At 48.8% G+C, this 19286-nt stretch overlaps 1 protein-coding gene and 1 pseudogene across 1 annotated transcript; one reads left to right on the forward strand and one right to left on the reverse strand.

Annotated features, from left to right (window-relative positions):
• Positions 1 to 5359: 5359 nt before the first annotated feature.
• LOC136016728 (olfactory receptor 5G25-like) lies at positions 5360 to 6204 on the reverse strand (annotated as a pseudogene).
• A 6315-nt stretch (positions 6205 to 12519) lies between these two features.
• LOC136016906 (olfactory receptor 8U9-like) lies at positions 12520 to 13536 on the forward strand. Its single transcript, XM_065684650.1, has one exon. It carries the CDS (start codon positions 12610 to 12612, stop codon positions 13534 to 13536), a length of 927 nt encoding a protein of 308 aa, XP_065540722.1. The 5' UTR covers positions 12520 to 12609.
• The last annotated feature ends 5750 nt before the right edge of the window (positions 13537 to 19286 follow it).

The raw sequence follows: 19286 nt of genomic DNA on the forward strand, positions 1-19286 counted from the left end.
AATTCCTCAGCCTTTGAGATGGGTTGTCTTCTGGGACACAGAAGAGAACAAAATCAGAAACACTCTGAAGTTATTGAGAAAGAGCTTTTCTTAGGGAAGGCTCCTCAGCATCTTCAAAGAAAAGAAACAATCAAGCTGGAAAGATTAAAGAGTCTTTACTAAGACTTGAAAGCCATTTCCAAAGAAAAGTGCTGCCCACCTACTAAGTACCATAATTCTAATATCATATTTGGAAATGGAGGAGATACTAATGACCAGAGAATAACACTGAATAGAATGCTCAATTGATTACTCTATTTGCCTCACTGAGAAGACTGCCTCCTCGTTTGCCCATGCAGGGACATGGTCTGAATGGAGAGGGACTGCCAGAGCAATGAGCCCTGGCTGGGCTGTTGGGTGCAACCAGAGAGAGTTTCTAATTTGCTAAAACCTTGCCAGTACCACAGGGGTTTCTCTCTTTAATCTCTTTAAAGAGAGCCAAAGAGGAGCACCACTGTGTGCAGGGACCTCCCCACGGTACCTCAGCTCCAAGGTAGCAACAGTGTCTAAAAGAAACCATTCTAATATCTCCCAATTCTCTTTCAAAAGCAAGAGAGAGACACCTGGGACATCAGTTTTAAAGGGAACAAGACCAAACTGAAACTCTGCCTTTCCTTTCTGCACTAAGGGAAACTAAGGTATTTCTGTTTCCAGCTAGCCTAAAGGTGCTACTCCATGCTCCTGGTTGGTGGAGTCCCCACCCCAGTGTAGGATCAATCTGTTTGAAGCCCAAGTGTCAAAATCCTTTCCAATCAAAAGGGGAAAAAAACACATTTCCCTTGCTTCTGGGTCTTTTTTAAACCACCAGCTAAAGGAAACATACCAGAAACCTCCAAATAGGACTTCATTCACCCTCTTTCAGATGCAGCTCACATTGAGAAACAAACATGAGTGCTTCTCCTCACCTATTTATGAGCCAAGGTCTCATTACAGATGATGAGACTCAGCCCAATGCAATCAGCAGAGTTCATTCAGATCTCTTCAACTGAACCAATGGAGGTGTCCCCCTTGCAGTGAGATGTAGGAACCCCACCAAATCTCCCTCAACAATAAAGGAAGTTGATGGACCCAGTAAACACATAGGGGTGACCTGGTGCATTCAAATGTAAGGAGATAAGTGCTTGCCTAAAGACATTTGAGGTGATTCCTAAATCCAATCACTAAGTACCCTAAGAAGGTGAGGTAGCTCCTACCCAGCATTTGCTCAGCTCCCTTTAAACCATATTTAACTACAAAGAAAATCAATCATCAAGAAGCCCAGGACCCTGCAGTAGGGCAGGAAATGGAGACAGGAGCTGCTGCTTGTTGGCAAGAGAGAACCACAGCAGAATGATGGGCTGAAAGATGCTGCCCCTCACTTACCTCTCAGCTCTGTCTCTGCTGCCCTCCTGATGCTCTCGGAGATGGATGTGAAGACGAACGTGCCTGGAGCTGTGCAGGGAGCCTGGGAATGAACCAGCATCAGCAACTCCCTTCCTATTTCATGGGATGTGGGGATGTGGGGCTGTGAATGTCTTTGGGCCCCAGGAGGTGACAAAGCCCACAGCAGGTCATTATCTCTTCTCTGTGCTGCTTGGTTTGCAGAAGAAGTGTACCCAGAGGAGATGACCTCAGCTTGAGCGAGCAACAGGGCTTTGGGCTCCCTTAGAGCAAACCGCAGAACAACCCCACCTTTCACATCCACTTTTGGAGCATTTCTGAGGCAGTCACAGCTGCACAGGGGCCATGGTTGACATTATCATGGCAGGGAGCTGAGGGGAACCTCGCCGATAGCAAGTGGTACCAGGCTCCATCAGTAATGACAGGCACCATGTGCAATGAACCAGCTTTCCACCTGCCTTCAATTCCTTGTACTCAAAGCATAGCTCACAAGTTTGGCTGCAAAGAGCCAACAGAAGATCATGGTGACCTTGCTATTGGTGAGGTAAATGCTGTCCACTGCTTCTTGTCCAAGCAAACATCAATGCTGACATCACCCAAGGCACTCAGGTTGGTCAGGCATGACTTGGTCTTGGTACTCCTCATGGTCACCCTCCTGTCCTTCCTGTGCCTGGAGAGGGCTTCCTGGGAAATTTGGTTCTTAATCCCATGGGGACTGAGGCAGCCCCAGTCCTTCTCCTCTCCTTGATAATGACATTCACCTTCTTCTACCCATTGTGCTGGAAGCACAAGAGACAAAGGAGAGCCTGAGGGAGCAGTGCCTGAAAGTAGAAGGAAGGAGATGGGGAGGAACAGTGAGGAATGTGATAAAGGAGTGAAATGGGTAGCAACATGGGTGTCCTGGGTTCAGCTCTGCCAGGGAGGAGGGGAGGCTGGGAGGAGGCAGAGACAGGACACCTGACCCAAAGTAGCCAAAGAGGTATTCCATACCACAGCACGTCATGCCCAGGATGTAACGGGGAGTTACCCGGAAGGGCTGGTGGGCTGCAGGGTTGGACGAGGTATCGGTCGGTGCTCTGCTGGGGGGAGTGGGGCGAGTTATTGGTTGGCTGGTGTTGAGGTGTTGTATTCTTTCCTCTTGTTATTTCCTTTATCATTATTATTATTGGTGGTAGCAGTAGTGATTTGGGTTATACCTTAGTTACTAAACTGTTCTTATCTCAGCCTGGGAGTTGCATTCTTTTCAATTCTCTTCTCCATCCCTCCAGGAGCAGGGGGAGGGCAAGAAGGGGGGGAGTGAGCGAACGAGGTTTGTGGTTGGGTTTGAACCACGACAGTTCATTTTTTGGCGCCCAACGTGGGGCATGAAGGGTTGAGATAATGACAGAGACAGATCGGATTAATAGTCGTCACAATGCTGATTTATTGGCTCTCAAAGTTGTTTCTCTTGCTCTCACAGTTTCAGAATGTAGTACATTACCTAGAGCCGGTATTCCCTGTGTTAGTGTTTATCAAGTGTGGGGCTTGGGCTAAGGTTCTTGTTTCACTGTGCTTTATGGCAATGGCTTGTAATACGGTTGGGCTCCGGCAGCAGGGAGGGATGGACGTGGCCGTGGACTTGTACCCGGCCGTCCCGCTGCTCTTCACCGCCCTGGCCCTTGTCCTCGCCTCCGTTTTCGTGAGGCTGCGGGGAGCCGAGGGGGAGCAGCCCCGGGAGCCGGCGGCGGCCGAAGCGGCCCGGGAGAGCGGCCCCGGGGACCAGGCGGCGGCGGGAGCGGGCCCCGAAGCCGGGAGGAAGGCGGCTGCTGAGCAGCGGGAGGAGGCGGCCGAGGAGCCGAGCCCCGCGGAGGAGCCGAGCCCCGCGGAGGGGCCCAGCCCCGCGGCGGCCGAGAGCGTCCCCCGGCAGCCGCCCGCCGAGCCCCAGGAGGATGCAGGAGGGCACACAGCATTTCCCAGCACGGCAGAGCAGGAAGAGCTGCACCCAGGAAGAGAGAAGCTGGTGGTGGGAGAGCCGGCAAGCACAGCAGCTGCACCAGCCCCAGGGACAAGCACAGCGGCGTCATCGGAGAGTTCTGAAGGGTTCGAATGGCCTTTGGGTACCCTTGGGACCTGCCTGCTGATTGTGATGGGGATCAGCGTGTTGGCACACACACAGAGGGGGTTCTACCCACGACCATTTTGTCTGATCTCAGAAGTTAAGCAGAGTCAGGTTTGCTTCTTGTCTGTGGTTAGACCACAATATAGGAGGATCAAGAGATCTTCCCCAAGGCTGGACAGTCATGAGTGGCAGGGTGTGTGGGACAGTATGAGCCAGTATCTGGTCCACTGGGCCCCTCCAGTGCTTTGGAAGTGTCGGAGGTGGAAGGCAGCTCTATGGAGTCCCCAGCAACAAGCTGCAGAAACTGCTGAGGAGGACAGTGAATTATTTTGGGCCTGGTGGGCCCATGGCACTTCAGGCCATCAGGGCAGGGATGCAACACAGAGATGGACTCATGATCGAGGGGTGGACTTAGCAATGGACACTATTGCCCAGGTTATTCATGAGTGTGAACACTGCACACAGCCTCTCCTGCTTTGAGAGACTGTAACAAGAGATGGAACCTGACATCATGGACCAGATGGACTCAGCAGCTTTATAGGGACTGGTCCATGCACTAAGATAAGAGTGCACTGAGATAAGAGTGATGGTATATTGAAAATGTGGGATCTGAGCATGATGTGAATGGTATGGAATAAGGGGGGGACACTGTCCTGGGTTCAGCAGTAGCAGTTATTTTTCTCCTTCTTAGTAGCTGATGCAGTGCTGTGTTTTGCTTTGTTGGCCTGGGAACAGTGCTGATAACACCGATGTTTTTAGTTGCTGCTCAAATGTTTGGTCTGGCCAAGGACTTTCTGAGTCCCATGCCCTGCCAGGGAGGAGCGAAAGCTGGGAGGAAGGAGAGACAGGACACCTGACCCAAACCGACCAAAGAGGTATTCCATAGCACAGCACGTCATGCCCAGGATGTAACTGGGAGTTACCTGGAAGGGCTGGGACTGCAGGGTTGGAGGAGGTATCAGTCGGTGCTCTGCTGGGGGGAGTGGGGTGAGTTATTGGTCAGCTGGTGTTGAGGTGTTGTATTCTTTCCTCTTGTTATTTCCTTTATCGTTATTATCATTGGTGGTAGCAGTGGTGATTTGTGTTATACCTTGGTTACTAAACTGTTCTTATCTCAACCCGTGGGAGTTGCATTCTTTTCGATTCTCTTCTCTATTCCTCTGCATGTAGGGGGAGGGCAAGAAGGTGGGGAGTGAGAGAGCAACTGTGTGATTTATGGATGACTTTTGTTTAAACCACGACACTTCCTTTAAGTGAAATCTATTGTGAAGCTACAGCCTCGGGACAGATTCCCCTTGATATTCCAAATGCAGCTTGAGACCTCGATTCCCACCAGCTTCTGCTCTTTGAAAGGCACAAACAAATGCAATGAATCTTTTGAAACCTTTGCTCTGACTCTTTTTCAGCAAGCAAATGTAAAACTGCACTTCCTCTTCCCTCCCACCCCAGCAGCTTTAATAGAGATCACAGGTAAGAGTGAGGAATGTTATTGGAGCTGAGGGACAAGGTCAAAAATCTTGCAAGAAAAACACATCTTTATCAGTGACAAAAGTTGTAAATGAATAAATGTGATACTTGTTTCCTGTGAGGAAAAGAGGCCTGGGATAATTGAGGGTAATTTCTTCCTCCAGGCTGGGGATTGCGAAGTGAAATGAAGTTTGAGGCTCAGTCTCCTCTTGTTTTCTTCCAAGAAGGGTGTGATTTTGGGGGTCTGTTTCTCATTCAATACTGTCATAAACTTTTGTGCAGAAACTGTGGAAGAACTTCCATAAAGACATGAGTATCAGTGGAAAATCTCAATATTTCAGTGCCCCATGGGCTTTCACACTGGACATGAACCGTTCATGTCCTGGATGACGGAACTCTTCTATGTTGCCAGTGGCTGAAGAACCTCCTCGTGCACTTGATCAGAGCCTCCTTCACCTCCTTGTTCCTGAGGCTGTAAATGAATGGATTGAACATGGGGGTGACCATTGTGTAGAAGATAGAGACCACCTTATCCAGGCTTCTGCGGTTAGACGGAGGTTGTAGGTACATGAAGAATGATGTCCCGAAGAACAAGGAAATGGCCATCAAATGAGAGGCGCAGGTGTGGAAGGCTCTGGCCCTGCTCTGTGCTGAGCACACCCTTAGCATGGTACAGATGATAGAGATGTAGGAGAGCAAAATGACCACGCTCGTGCCCACCACATTGATGGTGACAAAGGCAAAGATGACCGTCTCACTGCTGTGGGTGTCAGAGCACACGAGCTTTAGCACAGGAACAACATCACAGAAGAAGTGGTCGATGTGGGTGGGACCACAGAAGGAACCTCCAAACAAGCACCATGTGTAGATGATGGCACTGAGGAAGGCGAATAGGTAGGATGATGCTACCAGCTGCTGATGGTCACATAAAGCAGGGGCTGGCAGATAGCAGTGTGGCGGTCGTAGGCCATCATGGCCAGGAGGTGACACTCAATAGTAGCAAAGAACGCGAAGATGAGGAACTGCATCATGCAGCCAGTGAAAGAAATGGTTTTGTCCTCTGATAACAGGTCTGCCAGCATCCTGGGGGAGATGACTGTGGAATAGCAGACTTCAGTGAAGGCAAAATGGGTGAGGAAGAAGTACATGGGGGTGTGGAGGCTGGGAGACAACCGAACCAATGTGATAATGCCAATGTTCCCCACCAAAGTGACAATGTAAATCAAAAGGAACAAGAGAAAAAGAGGGGTCTGCGCACCTGGGCTGCCTGTAATTCCCAAGAGGATGAATTCAATCTGGGTTTGATTTCCCCCCATGACCTGGTGTTCCCTGCTGAGACAAAAGGAAGAGAAACATCACAGTGATTAAAAATTGATTCAGTTTTGGACCATATCTAACTGCAATCAATCAAGCAACTGTCACATTTTGATGGAATTCATATATTCTAATGTATATTGCAACCCAAATTATATACAGATTATATTTTGTTAATTGAGGTACTTTTAACAGGGAGCGTGTTGAAGCAACAAATGGCAGTTTTGTTTTTCTATGCTTAGAAACCTTAAACTATGGATTTATTGAAGCACGTGAGTTTTCAGGTTATTTCAGGTTTGAGGAAAGTATCAGATCCTTATTCACTTTCAGTTTGGAGGCTGTGTGTGCCGGAAGGCACCTCAGAGTAACCTCGTAGCAGTGTACGTAAACCTGGAGAAAGTCCCAGTGATAGACCTGCTTACACATCCTCCAGACATTTCCCTTGGCTTTTGATTATCGTTCCAGTTACAAAACACATTTCTCAAACTCTTTGAGATCATTCACAACACAAAACATTCACATTGCTAAAGTCATGATTTATATATTTCTGAGCTCCAGCACACTGAAGCATCCTAAACCCATGGGCATTGAGTTGCATACTTGAAAGCTCAGTTTATATTACAGTGTGCTAATTCCTAAGGCTGATTTGTTAGTGACTATATTCTGCTGACAATCTGAAATGCTGCATTTCTTTATAACGATATAAGACTCATCCTCATTTAACCCTTGAATAAATCAGTGCATCTTGCTTTAGCTGCCTGTGTAAAAGAAAACCTGCACAAACCATTGCTTCCTCTTCTTATAAAGAAAACCCACGTTGGTAAGGCTGTTTTCCTGACACAGCTTTCCCAAAGAGGAAACGAGGACATGAAGAAAAAAGCCCACTGCCTCAATGCAGGTGAGGCTTTGCTTCGTCTTGATGTTACCTCCTGTGCCTTCCTTCTGCCACCGAGTGATGGGAGCCAAGGGTTTATACCCAGCATCACCTCTGTGAAGCACCTGATGTGAAGAGAGGGAAGCTCGTGCCAGACTCCAAGAGCCCAGCCTGTGGTGCTGGGGCTGTAAATACAGTTGCATGTGCTCTCCTGGGAGGAAGCCTCCAGGGCTGCTCATGCTTTACCAGAGGAAAACAAAGAGAAGGAAAAGCAAAGGATGTGAAATCACCTCTGAAAGGCATTGTGGTGCTGGGGCATCTGAGAGACATGGTGTGCATGAGCCAAACCTGAGAACAGCTACAGAGCAGCAGCAGTGATGAGCAGCTCATAGGATGCTTCTGACATACCTATGGACTATGCCAAGCTTTCTGTCTGTCATTGCCAACAGAATGAGCATGGGCTTAGAGACATTTCAGATCTTGAAAAGAGTCCCTATATGTGACAGGAAGCACAAGTGACCCTTTCTCGGGAGCTCCTCTTTTCCCTCTGTGCATACTTGAGAGCCCAGTTTTCCAGCCCCAGTGGGATTATCCACATATAGTGCCTGGATGTCCAACAGCTGAGCTGGTGCTTTAGGGTTTCCACTGTATTCAAGGGTGAGAAATGGGCATTTGAGGCAGTGATGAATTGTCCCAGGGTGAATAGGCCTTCATCCCCCTGAGCAGCCTCAGCTGGGGCTCCATCCCCACTCTGCCCATTTGTCTCCCACCTCTATTTAACCTCAGCCCAGGGATGTTAGGCTATGTTTGTGGTTTGGTTTCCAGTTTAGGAGGAGTTGTGCACATCTATGGAATCCTTTGATGGTGACCAAAGCTTGCTCATGTATCTTCCTAGCAATTGCTGACCTGACCCTGAACAGGGCATTGATTTGACCTGTGTTGGCTTGGTTTGGCTTGGTCTTGGATCTGCCTCATAATCCCCCACTTGCTTGACGCCCTGCAATCTTGGCTGAACTTGGCCCAGGTCTCTGTTCCTTCCCTACTGCTCTTGCTCAGGTACTGTGGGATGGGTCCTGCACCCCATGGTGTTCTCCTTCTGTTCTGTTCACATAGATTTAGGAGACAAACCCATGTGGCAGTCTTCGGGATCCTGCAGACTGTCCAGAATCTGTCACCCTCTGCACCCAACAGCCCAGCCAGTGCTCACTGTTCTGCCAGTCCCTCTCCATCCCGACCATATCCCTACATGGGCAACTTAGGAGATAGTCTATTCAGAGAGGGAAATTAGAGTGAGAAATTGAACATTACATTCAAGTGCTATTTCCTGGTCCGATTTCAAAGGCCTCTGTCCTTCCTAACTTTTCAACATTTAATTGCATTGATCGTGTCTCCTTCGTTGACCACAAGCAGAAGACACTTTTGTGCCAGCACTAAGTCACCATCAACAGGCTTAATTTGTAAGTGACATAGACAGTTTGGTTTTCCATGGTGTGCTTTAGCATGAGATGGGCATGGACATGGGATGTGGGTGCTTATTGCCAGCTGATTTCCATTTATCTCACCATGTACGTAAACAGGAATTAGGATGAATGTTAAATACCCTTTAAAATGAATGGGATGAGCCCTTGATGTGCCCAAATTCTCTTTACCAGTGGGTGGTCTCAGCACAGTTCATCATCCTGTATTAAGAATTGTACTGTCTCCAATTCCCTTTGAAGTGTAATCTCTTGTGAAGCTGCATCCTGGGGAGGGATTCCCCTTGATATTTGAATATGCAGCTTGAGATCTTGATTCCCACCAGCTTCTTCTCTTTGAAAGGCACAAACAAATGCAATGAAGCTTTTGAATCCTTTTCTCTGACTCTTTTTCAGCAAGCAGATGTAAAACTGCACTTCCTCTTCCCTCCCACCCCAGCAGCTTTAATAAAGAGCTCGCAGGTAAGAGTGAGGAATTTTATTGGAGCTGAGGGACAAGGTCAGGAATCTTGCAAGAATAATAGATATTTATCAGTGACCAAGGCTATAACTCAATAAAGTTAATTGGTGTTTGCTGTGAGGGAAAGTGGCCTGGGATAATTGAGGGTAATTTCTTCCTCCAGGTTGGTGACTGTGAATTGCAATGAAGTTTGAGGCTCCTTCTCCTCTTGGTTTCCTTACAAGGAAGGAAGATGTGATGTCATACATGTGATCGAAGGGACATAGGGGTTGCTGTGACTAACTCCCCTGGTCAAAGCCCCTCTGGGTACCATCAGCTCAGCCATCAACACTTTATCTTAAAAAGCACAGGGAGGTGTTGAAGCATCCGCAGTGTTGTGGCTGCTCATGCAAATCCTGTATAGCTAAGGAATAGGGAAAAGAAATGTGGAATGTGGTCCCCTCTCCCTTGCACCCATCCCAAATGCTGGTCCTGTCTCTGTGCTGGCACCAGGAAGCTCTCATCTTGTCCCGCAAATCCCATCTCCATGCTCAATCCCAGCCTGACAGCAAGAGATGAATGGGGAGAAGCTGTCACCGCCAGAACAAGGGATGTTTGCAGGGAGGTCATTGACACAGGGATAAAGGCTGGAGGGGGCAGAGAGCAAAGGGTCTGCTCCATACTCCCCTTCAAACTGCAAACTCCATCACCTCACTGCACATCATGGGGCAGGATGAAGGATCCTGGGGCTCCGCAGAAAACAGAGGACATTCTCATAGGGATGCTGGCGGCTTCTGCCCCTGCTGGTACCCTGGTGATGGAGGCACTGGACTGAAATCCCTCCCTGCTCTGCATGGAGCTGGCTCCAAACTGGGACTCAGCTTTCACTTCTTAGGGATCAGTGCTTAAATCCTTCCTATGGCCATCATAGCAGAGAGGAGACCCTCAGTCCCCCATGTGCTGCAGGGTGGCCATGGGGGCTGTGTGAGCACTACAAGGATTTGGGACCAGGACTCATGCAAAGCAAAGAGGGATCATCTCTGTGCACACCCAGCTGTGTCCATCACATATCCCATGCCTTGCAGAGCCAGCTTGGTCCCATTCGTCTCCCGCTGTAAGCATGCACTTTGCTTTCATATTTGGCTGTAGAAGGAGTTCCCTCACAACCCCCATGAAGGCTTTAACCTGCCAGAGGGGAGACTGAGATGAGCTCTTAGGCAGAAGCTCTTCCCTGTGAGGGTGCTGAGGCGCTGGCACAGGGTGCCCAGAGAAGCTGTGGCTGCCCCATCCCTGACAGTGCTCAAGGCCAGGTTGGACACAGGGGCTTGGAGCAAGCTGCTCCAGTGGAAGGTGTCCCTGCCAGTGGCAGGGGTTGGAACTGGAGGAGCTTTAAGGTCCCTTCCAACACAAACCTCTCTGGGATTCTGCGGTGGGCTTGGGAGCATCCACCAGAGCCACCAGCGACAGGGGCAACCCTAAAGCATCCCTTCAGAAGGGCCCTTTTCCCCTGTTGCTGCCCATTTCACTCCTTTACCACACTCCTCATCTGTTCCTTCCCATCTCCTTCCTTCCACTTTCGGGCACCACTCCCTCAGGCTCTCCTTTGTCTCTTGTGCTTTCAGCACGATGGGTAGAAGAAGGTGAATGTCATCATCCAGGGGAGCACAACGACTGGGGCTGACTTGGTCCACCATGGGATTAAGAACCAAATTCCTCAGGAAGCCATCTCCAGGCAGAGGAAGGACAGGAGAGTGACCATGAGTAACCAGTATGGATGTACTAAGGGTAAGTTAAGCCTGGCCAACCTGAGTGCCTTGGGTGATGTGAGCATTGATGGCTGCCTGGACAAGAAGCAGTGACCAGCGTTTACCTCACTGTTAGCAAGGTCACCACGATCTTCTGTTGGCTCTTTGCAGCCAAACTTGTGAGCTATGCTTTGAGTACAAGGAATTGAAGGCAGGTGGAAAGCTGATCCATTGCCTGCAGTGCCTGACATTGCTGATGACTCTGGTACCAGCTCCCACTGGCAAGGTCCCCCCTCAGCTCCCTGCCATGATAATGTCAACCATGCCCCTTGTGCAGCTGTAGCTGCCTCAGAAATGCTCCAAAAGTGGATGTGAAAGGTGGGGTTGTTCTGTGGTTTGCTCTAAGGGAGCCCAAAGCCCTGTTGCTCGCTCAAGCTGAGGTCATCTCCTCTGGGTACACTTCTTCTGCAAACCAAGCAGCACAGAGAAGAGATAATGACCTGCTGTGGGCTTTGTCACCTCCTGGGGCCCAAAGACATTCACAGTCCCACATCCCCACATCATATGAAATAGGAAGGGAGTTGCTGATGCTGGTTCATTCCCAGGCTCCCTGCACAGCTCCAGGCACGTTCATCTTCACATCCATCTCCGAGAGCATCAGGAGGGCAGCAGAGACAGAGCTGAGAGGTAAGTGAGGGGCAGCATCTTTCAGCCCATCATTCTGCTGTGGTTCTCTCTTGCCAACAAGCAGCAGCTCCTGTCTCCATCTCCTGCCCTACTGCAGGGTCCTGGGCTTCTTGATGATGCTCTGGGCTTCCCAGGGAGCTGCTTGTGCTGTGTCCTCCCCACGCTGCTGCTGAGAAGGCAGCTTTGGAGATCACCCTCCTGTAGAACACCCTCCTGTACAGAGCTTTCCTGTACAGGACACTCAGGGTGCTCCCCATTGCTGAGATGAGGCAGGTCCAAAAGATGACTTTTTTTCCCCCAAAACATGTGTTCAGGAAAAGATTGGGGAGCTCAGGGGTTTGCCCATTTCTATTGGAGACTCAAGGAACAGGTTGAAGAACCATGAAAAGGTTTTAGATCTGAAAGAGTGTGTCAGGAGGGAGGGGAAACCAATATTAACCATTGTGTAAGGTTGCATAGGATCATAGTATGGCTTGTGTTGGAAGAGACCTTAAATCTCACACAGTTCCAACCCCCTGTGATGGGCAGGGACACCTTCCACCAGAGCAGGTTGCCCTTTCCAACCTGTACTTTCCATAGGTCAGGAATTCATTCCAGTTCGGAAAAAAAACAGAAGCAGAGAAGGAAGGAGTGGGTGGTTGGTAAATGCCCACAGACGGATGAAGGATGAACTCTGCACTGTGACAGCACCACATTTCTCTGTGTTCCACATTGAGACAGATGAACTACAAGCCCCAGGCTGAGCACTAATGCAATGAAGTGCACCATTAAGGTAAAGCTACTCGGGTGTGCAACCTCCCACTGCTTTCCACAGAGGTCATTGCTCAACATCTCAAGGGGAGCCAGAGGAGCAGGCACCACGTTGTGCCATGGTGTTTAACTGCTGGAGCACCCCTTTGTTCTACCTGTGCTGGGACAGGACTTTCACCAAGCTCTTCCTCATTGGTCTGTGCCTGAACTCTCCCTTTACATCATGCAGAGCTCTCTCTGAGCAGCTCCCACCACACAGAGGCTTTTCCACCTGGGACATCCCTGCCTGTTGGAGAAGAAACCTGCAGGCAGGAGCTCACACAGAAAGCACCATCCAGCCCATGGCACAAAGCAATTGCACCCAAGTGACCGAGTTCAGCCTGGCGGGCTTCACAGAGGACCCGGTGACTCAGGGCAACATGTTCCTGCTCTTCCTGCTCACCTACCTTGTCACCATCGTGGGCAACCTGGGCATCATCATCTTAATCAGGGCCAGCCCCCACCTCCACTCCCCCATGTATTATTTGCTGGGCAACCTGGCCTTTGTAGACCTCTGTTCTTCCACCATCGTCACCCCCAAGATGTTGGTTGACTTGATGTCAGAGAAGAACATCATTGCTTATGCTGGGTGTGTGGCTCAGGTCTTCCTCTTTCAACATTTTGGGATAACTGAATGCTTCCTGCTGTCTTCGATGGCCTATGATCGTTACGTGGCCATTTGCCATCCCCTGCTCTACCCCCTTGTCATGTCCCCAAAGTGCTGTTTCCAGCTGGTGTCTGGCTCGTACCTCGTGGGGCTGACCAATGGCGAGGGACAGACCATCAGCATGTCCACCCTGTCCTTCTGCAGCTCCAGCGCCATCGACCTCTTCTTCTGTGACATTTCCCCTCTCATCTCTCTCTCCACCTCCAACACCACCCTCAGCCGCATCATTCTGACCACTGCAGCATCTCTCTTTGGTGCGTCCAGCATCCTGGTTGTCCTGCTCTCCTACATGGCCATCATCCCCACCATCCTGAGAATCAATTCAGCCGAGGGCAAGCGCAAATCCTTCTCCACCTGCACCTCCCACCTCACCACTGTCAGCATCTTCTATGGGGCATCCTTTTTTATGTATTTATTCCCCAGCTCAGACAGCTCAAGAGGAGCAGATAAATGGGCTGTGGTGCTCTACACCATGGTGACTCCCATGCTGAACCCCTTGATCTACAGCCTGAGGAATAAGGAGGTGAAGGAAGCACTGAGGAGACTCTTGAAAATAAAATGATCTTGCATGTTGTAAGTTTAGGGCCAGATAGAATGGAGATGTGGGGGAGATGCTCAGGTTTTTGTTAAATATGGACAACATGTTGGGGGTCTTCTGCTCCCAGACTTACATGATGCACTGGTTGATGTGATTGAGAATGCAAACAATTTCACTCTCCAAACTTTGATAATTGTATTAGGAGTTAATTTCACCTAATCAAGGCACAGGTAGACAACTACAAGCGTGTACTTCTCTTCATCTTAGGATGAGTGGGGACGTTATCACTCCCTCCAACTGCCTGACAGGAGGATGGAGCCAGGAGGGGCTGGGCTCTGCTCCCAAGGGACAAGGGATGGGACAAGAGGAACCAGCCTCAAGCTGCGCCAGGGCAGGTTTAGATGGAGCTGAGGAACAATTCCTGCCCCAGAGGGTGCTCAGGCATTGGAACAGGCTGCCCAGGGCAGGGCTGCAGGCACCGGCCCTGAAAGTGCTCACACACCATGGAGAAGAGGCCTCAGTGCCATGGGTTAGGGGTAGCCTTGGCAGTGCTGGGAATGGTTGGACTGAATGAGCTTGAAGGGCTTTTTCTTTTTGCTCTCCATTTTGCATGGCAAATGAGAATAAACAGAGAGTGAATTCTACTGTTCCACTAAATCAAAGTCCATTTCTAGACAGTATTGTTAAATTCATTAAGGGCCTTAAGAAAAGGACAAAAACACCTTTAGCAAGAGAAATAGAGATGACAGCAAATAAGTGTGATGCCATGCAGGAAGTATTTTTAGGTTTTGATGCACAAACCTCATTCAATGATTTCCAGCACCGTTCACCTCATTTCATTTCAGAGAGCAAAGAAATTATGTGAAATATGGTACTTGTGTGACCTTTACTATGAATGAAGGCGCTTTGAAAGCGTTTTAAGATGTGGTAGTGATGAATCCCCACCAAAGGGCAGATACTGTCAAGGAACCCCTGTTCACTGCTCCACACCTTTGCTTGCCATCCCCCTATTGACAGCAATAAAAGCCATGATCTCCATGGCAGCCTGACCAGAACAGAGTATATGAGCTATGGTGCTGTTCAGCAGCCTTCAGACCTGATACATGGCAACCCATGGCAGCCTGTGCTCAGTTCTCTCCTGCTGCCTTCCTGCACAGAGAGATGCTGGGTAACGGACAATCATTGCATACATAAAACACCCCAAAATACTTCAATGTGTGCATTACCTGAGCCCAGAGAGCTGCAGCCTCTGCCAGGACCATGGTGAAACCATGCTGATGACTCAGTGTGTCCTTGGACTCAGGAGTGCAGTGCCCTTCTGTGAATGTCTTTTGGAAGTGCCTGTCTGGGATTCAGCAGCTTCTGGGCAAGATGCCCCTTTTCACCACGTCAGCAGTGACCAAACCACTCAGTATTTTAGTGTTCCATCTGTTTAAAGAAGTGTGTTATTTAAACCAAGCTTATTATCCAGCAAAGTGAAGAGGCACAGGATCAAACTTCTTTCTATACGAAATGAACATCATGGCACATACTTACTGGGTGGGAATGGGGAATACTCTTCCAAAGGACCAAGAAACTCTTTACTGTTCACGTAATAGTCTTCCCAGGTGACCTCCTTGGGTGCTTCTTAACTTTGCTACTGGTGAAATAAGGTTGCTGTGGCTTTTTTCTTCCTCTGGATACCTGCAATTTGTAGATGGTCTAAAGCAGCAGCTCTTTGGTTAGAACATATTAAATACGTTTAAAGAAGAAGGCCTCTAAGACATGTTAACACATACCTGCACGACTGCTTTGTACACTGGAGCAAAGCATGTGCTCTTCCCATCACCCTGAGGCACCTGCTGTGTTTCTCTGTGTGCTAAATTGCAAAAAGCTGGGGTTTTGCAGCTCTTTTTGGTGCAGGTGTAGCATAAACTTTTATGATTGGGGAAATTAGTTTGATTTGGTATCAGGCTAATACACAGTAAGCGCTTGTTGATTTTTCATGTGCGACTGTAGCCTTCAATTGAAATGTATTTATTTAAATCCTCCCATCTGAATATTAGTTTGAAATCAGTGTCTTACTTTGCAGTAATACCCGACAGAACCTGGTTATTTTTCAGGTGTTCAGTCATATTTGCAGTGCAAATATTTCTCCTGGACTCAGTCACAGGAAAAACCTACAACAGTGTTAACAGCAGAGCAGGATAAATGTCACTTAATGCCCCTGCACTGCCTGCAATTGGTGCTACCTTGTCTGTTCGTCTGGCACATGTGGGGCTGCAGCAGTTTGCTGAAGGCCGGCAGATGTTGGCATCAATAGATGTGAAGCCTCAAACAAGCACTGCCTGTGCTCAGCAGGTTTCTGGGCTCTTCCTCCTTCATGCAGCTGTTTGTTAGTGACCTTTTCCTGTTTGTCGCTCAACCCAGGTTTCTACAGTCAGCACAGCTTTGCAGGTTTACAGGTTTACAGCAGTGCCCTGTTCAAGCTTTTCCTTCGTGGAGAAGGTTCTTTTCCAGAACCTGGTCTGATGGTAAAGCTGGAACCTGGCTCATAGAGAACCGACTTATTTACCTTCCCCCTGTACAGAACAAAGACAGAGCAAAAGGTCTCAAACGTTTGATCTTCCTATTGGGTTGTCTTACCTTTGGACTACAGCCCCCATAAAGAGCACACCAGCATTTCCCTGAGTCGAAACAGTTTCTGCTATTTAATGGCTACTGAAGGTCTATTTAATGCTAGATAAAGAACAAAATCTCTGTGGAAGAGTGCAGTGTGTAACTAATTTAAGGTTGACTCCCAGCGGAAGTACATCAGGCTGTAACACTGCTGCTGTGAAGAAGCAGGGAACTCATGTCTACAGCAATACCGACCCCGTTACGTATTTCTAGACAGATGAGAGGCTTAAAAGAAGTGGCAAAGAGGTGAGCAGGGCCTCGTTCTGCTTGAATTCATGGGCATTTAAAATCGCTCTGCCTGTGGCCAGCCCGTGCTGCAGGGCACCAGGAAGCCACGGCACCAACCCAGGGCTCAAGCTTCAGCACCAAATTGAGCTTCCCCTTCCCCACCTCAACAGCTTCCTCCCACCGCGAGAAGAAACTTCCCTGGGCCAGAAAGATGCAGCTTCCTTCATCACTTGTCTGATGCTTCTAGGAGCTTTCAGTTCTATTCCTTCCCCTGTGAGATCCAAGCTCTCAGCCCCTGCAGCCCCTGCCCAGGCAACAGCAGCTTTGCTCAGCTGGGCTGGGCCCCATGGCTTGAGGGCTGGCTGGGACAGAAATGCAATGCTCACACCTGCCAGCATTTGGCAGAGCAGCCCCTGACCCCTGACAGCAGCACAGCAGCAGTGTACCTGGCCTGACATTTGCTTATTAGCCTTGGGTTTGGGTTTATTTTCTTGTCAGAGGAATACATGTTACTACATCCTCTGAAAGAGCTTTCCTTCCCCAGCCCCTAGAGAAAGTCACCATTCATCGACTCCAACCTCCTGCCCTTCTCTGTCTTCACAGCACGCACCTGCAGAGCAGAAGCACAGGCAGCAGATACCTGGCACCTCATCGATCAGGTCAACAGATTGGATGCCAATTTCACCTTAGTGAGGGATATTAGTTCTCATTTTAGTCCACCCTCGAAAGATCAAGAGGAGAAACACATGTAAGAAGGCAGATACATTACTGCAACTTTAACTATACGCAAGCACCTCCTTCACCGGATTTGGGGGGGGCGGAATGAGGAAGAAGTGAGGTGTCCTGAACATAAAAAGGACATGGAACTGTTGGAACAAGTCCAGAGGAGGCCACGAGGATGATCAGGGGACTGGAGCACCTCCCGTATGAAGACAGGCTGAGGAAGTTGGGGCTGTTCAGCCTGGAGAAGAGAAGGCTGCGTGGAGACCTCATAGCAGCCCTCCAGTACCTGAAGGGGGCCTATAGGGATGCTGGGGAGGGACTCTTCATCAGGGACTGTAGTGACAGGACAAGGGGTAACGGGTTAAAACTGAAACAGGGGAAGTTTAGATTGGATCTAAGGAAGAAGTTCTTTCTTGTGAGAGTGGTGAGGCACTGGAATGGGTTGCCCAGGGAGGTTGTGAGTGCTCCATCCCTGGCAATGTTCAAGGCCAGGCTGGACAGAGCCTTGGGCGACACGGTTTAGTGTGAGGTGTCCCTGCCCATGGCATAGGGATTGGAACTGGATGATCTTAAGGTCCTTTCCAACCCAAACTATTCTATGATTCTATGATTTTATATGTGTGACAGAGGAGTACAAATAAAATGTATAAAACTGGTATTACAAGTGACACACACAGACTTGGACTCAGTGTGTGGATCTGCATGACTGTACTGCACAGAATCCTCTCTATCTTGAGAAAAGACTTTTCTCACCTTCTGGCTTGTTTTATAAGTCAGAGCTTCAGAGAAGTAAATCCTTAAAGTCTCTGTTTGGCTACATCTACCAGAGACTCCTGTCTTTACCGTTTATTACTTTCTATCTTAGATGGTTGGGATACGCTGCCAGCAGCCTCATTGGGCACATAACCCCATGGCAATCTTGTTTTCTCTCCCCTTCAGATGTAACTGAAGAATTTCTTCAGGGAGTTCATAAGTTAAACATCTGGAGCTGTTAATTCCTCAGCCTTTGAGATGGGTTGTCTTCTGGGACACAGAAGAGAACAAAATCAGAAACACTCTGAAGTTATTGAGAAAGAGCTTTACTTAGGGAAGGCTCCTCAGCATCTTCAAAGAAAAGAAACAATCAAGCTGGAAAGATTAAAGAGTCTTTACTAAGACTTGAAAGCCATTTCCAAAGAAAAGTGCTGCCCACCTACTAAGTGCCATAATTCTAATATCATATTTGGAAATGGAGGAGATACTAATGACCAGAGAATAACACTGAATAGAATGCTCAATTGATTACTCTATTTGCCTCACTGAGAAGACTGCCTCCTCGTTTGCCCATGCAGGGACATGGTCTGAATGGAGAGGGACTGCCAGAGCAGTGAGCCCTGGCTGGGCTGTTGGGTGCAACCAGAGAGAGTTTCTAATTTGCTAAAACCTTGCCAGTACCACAGGGGTTTCTCTCTTTAATCTCTTTAAAGAGAGCCAAAGAGGAGCACCACTGTGTGCAGGGACCTCCCCACGGTACCTCAGCTCCAAGGTAGCAACAGTGTCTAAAAGAAGCCATTCTAATATCTCCCAATTCTCTTTCAAAAGCAAGAGAGAGACACCTTGGACATCAGTTTTAAAGGGAACAAGACCAAACTGAAACTCTGCCTTTCCTTTCTGCACTAAGGGAAACTAAGGTATTTCTGTTTCCAGCTAGCCTAAAGGTGCTACTCCATGCTCCTGGTTCTTCCCATACATATAGCTTTCACACAGTGGAAAGGAGTCCCTACCCCAGTGTAGGATCAACCTGTTTGAAGCCCAAGTGTCAAAATCCTTTCCAATCAAAAGGGGGAAAAACCACATTTCCCTTGCTTCTGGGTCTTTTTTAACCAACCAGCTAAAGGAAACATACCAGAAACCTCCTAACAGGACCTTATTCTCACTCTTTCAGATGCAGCTCACATTGAGAAACAAACATGAGTGCTTCTCCTCACCTATTTATGAGCCAAGGTCTCATTACAGATGATGAGACTCAGCCCAATGCAATCAGCAGAGTTCATTCAGATCTTCAACTGAACCAATGGACGTGTCCCCCTTGCAGTGAGATGTAGGACCCCACCAAATCTCCCTCGACAATAAAGTGAGCTCATGGGCCCAGTAAACACATAGAGGTGACCTGGTGCATTCAAATG

Source organism: Lathamus discolor, chromosome 6 (assembly GCF_037157495.1).
Source record: "Lathamus discolor isolate bLatDis1 chromosome 6, bLatDis1.hap1, whole genome shotgun sequence".
In the NCBI taxonomy this organism is placed as follows: Eukaryota; Metazoa; Chordata; class Aves; order Psittaciformes; family Psittacidae; genus Lathamus; species Lathamus discolor.